Raw genomic sequence first — 10,676 nt, forward strand, 5'->3', positions numbered from 1 at the left:
GGCTAGAAGCAGATCAAGTCAAACATGCCTTTGGCTGGGATGGAAGATGGACGGCAACCAAGAGCAGAGCCCTCAGAGAGAGCTTGGCCTCCATCGATCAGCCACTCAGGCTTTTTCCTTCCTGCTTTGTCATTCCTCCCAGTTTTACAGCCTCTGTTGCAGCCAGCGAGAGGTTTGCCACGATAAAAAAAATGTGCTGAATCTGCCCGCAAGGGAGGTGGACTCTGTCTCCTCCCAGCCACCACCAGCAGGGTGGTTCTGGAGGCCACAGAGGAAGCCGCTGCCTTTCTGTGCTGCCAGAGAGAAGGTGCAATCCTGCCCTTGCTCCATGCGCTGTGCCCACGCACACCTCGCTCCTTCTCTCCTTTCTGATGCGACCAGCATCGGTGTCAATACTCATGGACACGCTCACCCCTCGTGTAGCGTGATGCACGCATGTCTCATAACCGAGTGGTTACGGTATGGTCAAGGGACAGACGCAGAGTTGGCCGTAGGGCAGGGGGTGGCTCGTGGAGGCCTGGGGAGAGACTGAGAGGAAGCAGGGCACTCTCTGTCCAGTCCTGCCCAGGGGAGCACATGCAGCCCCTGTCGGCTTTAGCATCCCCTGCGGGACAGCGCTGGGTGCTGAGGGGAGCAGAGCACGGGATGGGGCTGGGTTCATCCACTTCCCCTAAACGGCATCTCCCGTTGCCAGGCACAGCCCTGCCCGGCCCTGTACTAACTGCTTATCGACCTGCTCTCCACATCCTTTTTTGAACCTTCTGACACTCTGCCTCTGTGACCCCTGGGCCAGTAAGGTTTCCTGCACACAGCATAAAGAGGTATTTTTTTTCCACCCATTGGAACCCAACCTCCTACCTGTTTTATAAGTGTCTCAAGTCCTAGTGTTGGGGGATTTAGTGAACACATTAGTCAAATCCCCCCCCCCCCTTCAGCCTTCTGCTCTCCCAGCTGAGGAGTGCCTGCTCCTTAGCAGCACCATTTCAGTTGTCTTTCCTCATGCTTCATCTCAGCCATTTGCTGCTCAGCTCCTCGGGGGATGTCAGTGAAAAGGCTGCAAAGCTGAGTTTGAGGTGGGTTGCAGTCTCTGCGCTGCTGCTCCTTGCGCTGCTGCTTTTCCCCCAGCACACCCTGCTCCATGCCGCCACTTCCCATGAAATGTGTCCTGGGCAGCGGGGAACAGGGAAGGGGTTGGACCATACCTGTCCCTTGTGTGGGCACAGCAAGGCAGAGCATCATTTGTTTTGGAAAAGCATTGCTCAGATGAGGCCAGGAGCTGCTACACACACTCTCTCTGACCTTCCACCTGTTGTGGTCTCTGGACCATGCTGGAAGGGGAGCACTGGGGGGTCTCCCCATCCCTTGCCCTCCAGGCTGATGCTAAACACACTCCATTTCACAGCATGCAGCTTCCCAGCCTCCCTGCACTTGCACAGCGTGACGTTTCCAGAGTCTGGGGTTTGCTGGCTACGTGTTTGAGTTGTTTTTCTCACCGTACTTTTAATCTTCATCAATGAAAGCTCGAAACAGTTCCCTCCTCACTGCCATTTAGTTGTTTAAATCTGCAACACTGTTACTTAACGCAGGAAGAAGCCAATCGTCTAGTTTGCCTGAAGGAAACTCTGCACGACCACAGAGTTTGAGAAATACAGCCAAAAAAAGAAGTTATTTCCTGAACGCTCCCAAGAACGACGGTGGTTCACAGGGGAAAAGCCGTCCGCCTTTAGCGAGGAGCAGAGAAAGAAAACTACACCTCCCAGCAGCCCGCCGGGTGCCTGTGGCAGGGCAGAGTTCACTGTCACGTTGACAGGGGAGGATTAAGGGTGTTCGCTGGGGGCACGGGCTGACCAGGAGAGCCAAAGGGCCTCTGGGAAGGACAAGCGGAGGGGCCAGCGCTGGCCTCCTCTTGCCGCCCCTCTGCTTCACTTCGCTGCCCTGACCGGCTCCGAACCTGCCCGGGTAAGAGTCCGACTCCTCAGGCCACTTTATTCCTCTCACTTCCTTCTTCTGCCGGAGCGCCACCAGCGCGAACAGCACAGGGAGGGGAGGGACAAGAGCCAGGCGGCAGAGAGCAGCAATTATACCCCCCCCTTCACCTCCAAATCTTGCATTTAGCAAGAAAACTCAGCTGTAAGGATAGTGTGGGTGGGGGGCTATGCTAGAAGAGCTGCTGGGAAGGCTGGGCTTGAGATTTTTGTACCGAAATCCACACGAACCGCTCTCCAGCAGGGAAAGTTTCTCGGGAGTTTTCCATCCTGCCTAGTTTTCCACGGGCAGGCGTTGTGCTCCTTCCTGCGTGTCTGTCCACTCCCAAAGCGCTTTAGCAGAGGGGTGAGTATCGCTGGGGGGGGTGTAAGTGAGGCTCCAGGTTCACAACACCCGGCCAGGGCACTGCTCAGCCCCCTCGGATGGGTGCAAGGTCGGGTGGGGGTAACGCTGCTGCACAGGGGCCGGGTGGTGTTTTGGCCAGCGGCTCTGCCTTCCAGCACCACCATCTCCCAGTCTGACCCGCTGGAAGCAGGAGGGTAAGATGGAGCAGGCTCACTGCTCTGTGTCGACCTGGCTGTGAGATACCAGGTGCCCAAAAGCACGCAGGGCAGCCTGCCGAGCCCCCGCCTCCAGGCCTGCCATCTTGGAGCACCACCGAGTCCATCCGGATAAGAAACCAGTGCCTCACCCCACTGGCTTGTCCCAAGAGAACTGCGGTCTGCGTTAGCCCTTGGACTGCTTGTAGCCTGCTGGGAAGCAAAACAGCTAGTAGCCCTCGGGCTGAAAGTTTGCAGTTATCAGTGGCATCCATCCATTTTCACATCACCTTGGTAATCGTGGAGGGAGGAGCCTCTTTCTCCACCATAAATCACTGCTCCTGTGTTTCTGCTTATCAGGTTTATGGGCATTTAGTTGCAACTCCCAAGACCAGGACGGGATGGTGTCTGTGAAGGGGGTAGAACCTGGTCAGCGACTTGAACAGCAGGGAGATACATTTCCTTATGAGCGAAGGAGAAAGTGAAACAAAACAGTGCAGAAGCCAGAGCTCCAGGGGAGAAAGAAAATGGAAAAGAATCCAAGCGTGGATCTGTCTGGAGGTAAGTGAATCCTACACTTACTCCATCTACTAGGAAAATACCTTTACAAGAAGATTCAATAGTGACATGAGAAACCTAAGGAACATAAAAATAAAAAAAATTAAGAGAATCCGCTCTTTTCCAGGCCCAGAAAAGCATGTTGCTATCTTTTTTTGAAGGGTGAAAAATTAACAAGTTACTTTCAGTTTTGGATTGCCAGCTGCAACAGGTTTAGCCTCTGTGTCCAGGACGGCAGCACAAGGAAGGCTAACGATGGAGCTCCAGACTGGGACAGCTTTCTTCCCTGCATCCCAGTGCTTCCCATCTACAGATGCTTAAATAAGCCCGTTTTCCATCACCTATGGATGGGAAACCTGTGGAGGAGGCAGGGCAAGGAGTACTGTTTGTGCCCAGCTTGAATATCAGGATACCTCCAGGTTCCTCATATTTCAGTTTCTGCCATGTACTTACATTCTCCAGGTGCCTTGTTATGAGTACTACATATGAGTATTTCAGTGATACTGTGACACTATAACCAGCTGAGATCTGTCCTAGGTGGTCAGAAGTGTTCCCGTAACACTCAGCAACAAGGAATGTAAAAATCATGCTCCAAAGGACAGCATGTCCTGACATGTGACAAGTGCAGCTTCTCTGCTCTCAAAGTGATAGGGAGTTCCTTGCCACTTTTATCAGAGTCTTTATTTTATTTTTAGCGTAATTATTTCTATGTTGTTGTAGTGCTTGATCATTCATAAGCAATTTTTCACAAATAGCACCTGAAATTTGAACTGCACTGTTTGTTTTGTAAGTTTTGGAATATGTTGCAAAAGCTTAATGTTCAGCCCCAGAACTCTATTGAATTATGCTCCAGTGTTTGCTTTTAATTATACATTACCACAGCTCTTTGTGAGAGCAGCTCCAGAACAGGAGCAGAGGAGGAGCACAAGCAGAGCTAAAATTTACATTCAGACTGATACATGAAGTGTGTTGGCATAACTGTTCCGGCCAGTACTCAACAACAGCCTCACAAATGCTTTAAATCCGTCACCTTAATTTACCAACCTAGGAAAACCCACTATCTGTGGAAGATGCAGTAACATCCTACCATTTAGCGAAAGAATTGCCTGCCCACCCCACATAGGACAGCATGGGACATAGGCCAGGGATGAGCTAACTTCCCTCATAGCAGCCTGTACAGTGCTGTGTTTTGGATTTGTGGTTTAAAAAACCCTAGATGTTATTAACACAGTGGTGTTTTGGCTATTGCTGAACAGTGCTGGCACAGTGTCAAAGCTTCATCTTTTTCCCTACTTTCCCCCTGCCAAGCAAATACTCTGGGGTGGGCAGAAGATTGGGCAGGGACCCAAGGTGGGCAAGGGGATATTCCATACAATATAACATCATGGTCAGCAATAAAAACTGGGGTACAGGAAGAAGAAGGGTGGGGGGTTGACTTCCAAGGTGGTCATTGCTCAGAGACTGGCCTGGCATCAGTCTGCTTGTAGGAGGTGGCGAGCAATTGCCTTTGCATCACTTGTGATTTCCCCCCCTTTCCTTCACATTTTCAGCTGTCTTGATCTCGACCTGTGAGTTTCTCGCTTTTGGTCACCCTATTCTCTTGCCTGTCTCACTACTTCACTATCCCCCTCAAAGAGGGTAGATGTTTCTAAAAGGCAAGAACTGGGAGTTTTATAGGGTAATGGTAAAGCACGGGGTATTCTTGACTCCTGCATGGCTAGCTGAGCTTTTGAACTCTGATCCCAACAGCTGGGCCAGCTCCAGATGAGGTGGAGAGCACAGCAGAGCGCCCTGTGCACCAAGAGTCCACCCAAGAAACACTTGGGCTCCAAGTGACAAGCAGGTGGCCTGAGACCTCCTGCAAACCAGAGGAGGACTCTTTGGTGTGTAAAGCACCAACGGCTGATGGAGGAGAGACAGCAGTGTTGGAGTCAGCTGGTGCCACAGAAGAGGAGAAGGTTTCCCAGGAAACTGAAATATCACTAGAAGAATCTGGGAAGACAAGAGATGGTGTCTCAAAAAGACCCCAGGAAGACGATGATTTGGATGAAGGTGAGTCTCTCCCCTTCTGTATGTACAGCATTTCCAAAATGCTGTTAACCTGGGCCTTTGCTTAGAGGAGGCAGAGCAGGAGAAAGGGTTGTTGGTTCTTGTGCTGAAAGAGACTAAGCACAGGTCTGCAAATTTTATTCCCTGCAGCCAGGCTGGCCCAGGATAAAATGGACAGCAAAGGAGACAGCCCTGACCACCAGGAAACACAGGAGGACCAGGAGACAAACAAGCAGTGTGAAAGCTCCTACACAGCAGAGGAAGATGCTTCATCAAGAAGGAAGTCACTGAGCTCTGACAGTAAAATGACACATTTGGATGTGGCTGCCACAGAAGATGTCACCAAGGGCCTCTTGACAGAGAAGAGCACTGGTGTCCCTCTCCTAGATAGGGAGCCAGAAGAGCACACAGAGCAAGAAACACAGGAGAGCGGATTCCAAGGGACGTTAAGGAACAGACATGGGACCAAAGGTGAGCTGGTGACTGCACACTGCTGCTCTTTCACTGTGTGCATGCCTACACTTTCCATAGGCATTAGAAACATGATGTGGTGAGCTCTCTAGTGCTCACTGTCCATTTTCTGCAGTCAAACAGGAAAGAAGGTATAAGAAATTAACTGGCTTCTCTTTCTCTCTCCTTTGGCTACAGTCCTGCTTTGAAAGGCATGAAACCACCCTGCACTCTGCATCATCTTTCTCCTTCCCCTGCCCAACAAGCAGAGAGGCAAGACTCAAAGCAGTGTTAACCCAAAGCAGTATTCACTTCTCTTTCCCTCAGCTGGGAGCTCCTGGCAGTTCTGTTGCTTTTCTTATTATGGCTCGATTTATCTGTTCCCTCAACAGTGAGTGGCATATTTCTTTCTCTTGCCGTAGGGCACACGGCCCCAAAGCCAGAGGCTCAGTCCTACTCGCAGAACGTTACCACCCAAAACACAGACCAGGAGAAGGCCAAAGAGTCCCACTGGCTGAAAGGTGAGGAAAAGAAGCTTCCCTTGCATGTTATTCATCGACAAGAAGGCACTGATCCTCCAGGAACAAGTAATGAAGCACATTTAATAATTCTTCTCTCTCAGGACCTTTCATAGGCTTTTCTGAGGGTTTGAGGGAAAAACCATTTCCTTAAAAATAGGCTCAGTTTGAGCCTAGAGTAGCAGCTTTCCCTGCACTCTCCAGCCTCAAAAGCAGGCACATTGTGTTTAGCATGCTGGGAGCACCCTGCCACGTCCTGGGAGGTCTGATGGTCTCCTAAGCTGATGATCCCCCTTCCCAGTCCCCCTCTGTGTTGTGGGGCCTCAAGGAGGAACCGTGGTGCTGATCTGCACTACACATTTCTCCTGATAGGAAGAGACCTTGTGTTGCCATGGAGAAAGACACAATCAGTTTTGTCTGGACCTCACTGTCCTCTTTTTCTGGGGAGAAGCATGGTAGGTAACTTTTGTTCACCCAGCATAGCTAGGAGGAAGCCAGTAAACACAACACTTTAGCTGGGTCAGACACCTCCACACGTGGAGGTAGGTGCTCCAAATGGCCACAAACTTTAAAGAAAACAGAGGACGGGGAAAGAGAAGCGGTCAGCCGCAATTTCCTCAGGAAATTTTGCACCTAGACAACAAAGCTGTAGCCTTGCCTCCATCTCTGGAGCTGTAGCCCCCCCGTCTGGTGTGCAGGAGCATGGGTCTCACAACATGGAGCAAGCAGCCTGTTCACTATTCCTGGGCCCCCAGAGAGCGTGCCAACCTGAACCACTTCCCTAGCGTGGGGGGGGGGGGAAGGTCTGAGAGGGGATAAAGAGCCCTTGTAGCTACTTTCCAGCATGTCACTGCAGGTCACTTGGGACTGACTTCTGTTCCCCATCTCGGGTCTCTCCCCTGTTGAACAGGGCTTGTCTTCGTAAGCCTCCTATTGCTCTGCTTCTTCATATTCTGCTTTGGCAACCCGGCCTCCAAGTCCCAGCAAGCCCCCAAGAACCCCACAGTGGAGGCATTCCTGTCCCAGTTCAACCGGCTGCAGGACAGGTTTCCGGGGCAGAGTCCCCACCTGTGGGTTCGTGGGCGTAAGCTCCTGCAGAAGCATCTCAATGCATCCCACCACACGCAGCCGGCCATCGTCATCCTCACGGCCTCCCGCAAGGGTGAGCGGACCTTGCGATGCCTTAGCGCCCACGTGGCCGACACCTACTCGGCCGCCCTGCATGCCAGCACGGTCCAGATCGATGGCACGGATAAATCCAGGCTCCAGAGTGACCAGGCCAAGCTGGAGGTGGACTCAGAGCTGAGCTCGGCTTTCCAGGCTGGGGGCCGTGCTGCAGTGATACACCACTTTGAGCTGCTGCCGGCAGGAGCCACCCTCATCTTCTACAAGTACTGCGACCACGAAAGCGCTGCTTTCAAGGACGTGGCCCTGCTGCTGACCGTGCTGCTGGAGGAGGAGACGCTGGAGACCCACATCAGCCTCCAGCAGGTGGAAGAGAGGGTCCGTGACTTCCTCTGGGCCAAATTCACCAAGACCAGGACCCCCGGCTCCTACGACCACATGGACTCCGACAAGCTGAGTGGGCTGTGGAGCCGCATCTCCCACTTGGTCCTACCGATCCACCCAGTGCAGACCATCGAGAAGGGGGGCTGCCATGTCCATGCCAAACCCTAGGGGCAAAGGCTGCCAGAGCCCTGGGAAGGATTGGAAAGATGGTCCTGGCTGACTCTGGTGCAGGCAGAGACACAGCCAGTGCTATTTCTCTTCAGTTTGTTTCTCATATCTTCCTGGGAAGAGTCTGACAGGTACAAGTTGATCCAGGCCATTTAGCCAGCTGAGTCCTGGAGGTAACAGATGACATGCTTCCTTCTGGCAGGTGGGAAGAGTGGGTATTTTAGACTGCTGATTGCACAAGAGAACATCACTGCTGTGTGGGGAGGCAGGAGGGGAAACAGGACTTTGCAGGTAGCATTTCTATCAGGAAACACACAAATAACATACACAACTAGTATGCCAGAAAGACACTTCAGCTCAGTAGCTCTTTCATTTCTCCCTGCCCCTCAGTTTGCTAATATGGTGTGTACATCAGTCACACAATGTGCTTTATCTAGAAGTTTAATCTCTTTCTCTTTGCAGAGAGCCACTGGAACGCAGGAAGGTCAAATTCCCCAAAGCCCAACATTTTGAAGGCATGCTTCAAAGAGAAAACCAGTTTGCTAGTCAAGGGTTTGACCAGTCAGTCCTGATAGAGTCCCACTTGCACAGACTGAATGACACCCAGCAAAGACCAGATCCTAACTATAGGATGTTCAAACAAATTTGTAGTTCAGAAATCCCCTAAACATCAATCACAAGAAATTTCAGGTTGTCAGCACTTGAACACTGCACTAAAGGGGGGAACCCATATGTCAGAGAATAAGCTCCAGAGACAGAGAGCAATGAAACAGAAACCACCTCACTGTCGCTCTGATAGTGTGAAGCCTCAAGGAATTGCACAGGTGAAAGAATAAGTAATACAGTTTAACTTAATGCTACCTCCTTAAAAAAAAGTCCACTCTTGATCCTTTTGCCACTACAAGGCTATGACCATCTCTTTGGGCTGATGCATCTGCTTTGGTCCTACCCTGATCTCTCATTTGTGTGTAGGGCAGGAAGCTTCCTGCCTGCCTCTCCCCAGCTAACTTTTATTGATGAATGTAGATGATAACATTGATATTTATTTCAAACCACGGAGGGGAGCACAGCAGGTCCTTGTCCTCCAAAGGTACCTTTGCCTCCCTGCCAGGCAGCTGGTGGCTCTGGCATATGCTAAAGCAACTAGGAGCAGAGCTGGGATTAGCTGGTAAAGACAAAAATCTCTGGTGTTAACACTAAAAGTCCTCAACAAAGCAGGTTGCTTTCTTACCATGCTTCCTCTTCTGCATCCCAGCAAGAGAAATCCAAGTCCTGGGAACACTGTGGTACCCCTGCCCACTGTGTTTGTGCAGATACTTTGGGGTAGAGCAGCCAACTCAGGAAACACCTGGGGGGGGAGTTGCAGATTACAGCATTTATAACAACCCAGCAGTCAGCCCCAGGTGTCAGCCCCTGTGCTGATGGTGCTGCCTGCTGGAGAAGGAGCAGCTGTAGCAGAGCACAGCTCATTCCCATATAAGCAGCACAGACTGGGGCCTTGCAGAGCCAGGCTCTGTGACTGAACAAGGCACAAATTGAGAACACGATGGTGTTTTTACAAGCAGTGTTATCTGTGTGCTCCTTACAGCAACTGGACCCTGGTGTTGGCCAGGTCTCCTGCCAACAGTGCCTTGCTGATCTCCCCCACTGATGGCTCAGCTGAGCTACAGTCCTGCACCCTAAAACCACAGCCTGTCTCTTCTTTCCTCCTGCCACGTGCCTTGTCCTGTCTCAGGAGATTTGTGTAACTTGGAGGAGGGGACAAAATAAAGGAAGAGGAGGGGGTTATTTGTTCATGTTCTAACCAAGAGACTTTTTGGTTGGTTGGGGACATGAAGACAAGACCACAGGGGTTTTAACTGTGACAAACACTGGGCTAGATGTGAGAATTACCTGCTGGAGCCCAGCATCAGCAGGGCAGCCCAGGGCATGGTTTTGTAGAAGATACGGGTTACTTCCTCCCCTCCCTCCTTTTTATTGCTATACACTACTTTGGTAACGGAAAACACTGTTTCTGCTCTGCACAGTTCAGCATGGGTGTTGATGTAAGAACCAGCAGAGCATTAATCATTTTATGTCAGTATCTTGAGGGAAATCTGTATTTTAACATTATCACACTCAGTTTTATGTGCTGTGTTTGTAATGCATAGCTAAGGTATGCAAGGGCAACTTCACACTGCTTGGGCACATTGCTGTAAGCATCATCCACCCCAGCTCTTCTAATACAGAGATATTTTTATGACCTTTTAAAGACAAAATATCTGCTTGCTTCTGAAACAAGACTTCTATTTAAAAATAAAGAATGTGATTGTGAAAGAAACCAGCAAAGTCATTGAAGTGATACTGGAGCCTTACCGTATTCTGGTTTTTTTTTTACTAGCTCTTTTCAGTTCATTAAGTGTATCATCATATTGGACAAAGTTTTATTTAGGTCAGGGCTGTAGTTGTGCAAACAAAGTGAATATCTGCTTTTTGCAGAAAAAACTCCAAACAACTTTTTTCTCAGTTGTTTGGGGCAAACATTCACAGCTTTTTCAGCTAAGGCAAAACTAAAAACAAACCCCCAGACAGCTGCTGAATTCAATCCAGACTGAAACATACTGAGGTTTGCATAATACTTAATGATAATAATTAAATTGAAATCCACTGACAACTGAAATATTTTAGAAATACAGAAAGCAAATATGTCATTTCAACACCTTTGATCAGATCAGTTCCACCCAGTCACACCACCTCAACACACACCAATTTTTATATTTTTGATTAATTATTTTGCCCAGCTCTGGCCTAAACAGAGAGAAGGCTGGAAAAAAAAGGATTTACCCTCTAATTCTGGATTTTCTTCCATCCCTGTCCAGGCCCTGGCAGTCTAAATACTCATAACATTGGCATCTATTTT

General features: G+C 50.1%; 1 protein-coding gene across 3 annotated transcripts; it reads left to right on the plus strand.

Moving 5' to 3' along the window:
- Positions 1 to 1,647: 1,647 nt before the first annotated feature.
- TOR1AIP2 (torsin 1A interacting protein 2) lies at positions 1,648 to 10,097 on the plus strand. Of its 3 annotated transcripts, none has more exons than XM_074876972.1 (6): positions 1,648 to 1,959; positions 2,886 to 3,086; positions 4,833 to 5,135; positions 5,283 to 5,603; positions 6,005 to 6,169; positions 7,011 to 10,097. In XM_074876972.1, the coding sequence occupies exons 2-6, from the start codon at positions 3,053 to 3,055 to the stop codon at positions 7,775 to 7,777; spliced, it is 1,590 nt and encodes a 529-aa protein (XP_074733073.1). In that variant the 5' UTR covers positions 1,648 to 1,959; positions 2,886 to 3,052; the 3' UTR covers positions 7,778 to 10,097. The 3 variants fall into 3 exon arrangements, with proteins under 3 accessions (XP_074733073.1, XP_074733075.1, XP_074733074.1); XM_074876974.1 differs by having other exon boundaries at positions 1,653 to 1,959; positions 6,005 to 6,103; XM_074876973.1 differs by lacking the exon at positions 1,648 to 1,959 and adding an exon at positions 2,180 to 2,331.
- The last annotated feature ends 579 nt before the right edge of the window (positions 10,098 to 10,676 follow it).

The sequence above is a fragment of the Strix uralensis genome, chromosome 8, assembly GCF_047716275.1.
Source record: "Strix uralensis isolate ZFMK-TIS-50842 chromosome 8, bStrUra1, whole genome shotgun sequence".
In the NCBI taxonomy this organism is placed as follows: domain Eukaryota; kingdom Metazoa; phylum Chordata; class Aves; order Strigiformes; family Strigidae; genus Strix; species Strix uralensis.

Bases quoted from the DNA above. Each gene is read 5' to 3' on its own strand.
- TOR1AIP2 (XM_074876972.1), top strand. From the start codon at position 3,053: ATGGAAAAGAATCCAAGCGTGGATCTGTCTGGAG. The intron at 3,087-4,832 runs GTAAGTGAATCC...TGATCCCAACAG, and splicing joins AAGCGTGGATCTGTCTGGAG to CTGGGCCAGCTCCAGATGAG. The intron at 6,170-7,010 runs GTAATGAAGCAC...CCTGTTGAACAG, and splicing joins CACTGATCCTCCAGGAACAA to GGCTTGTCTTCGTAAGCCTC.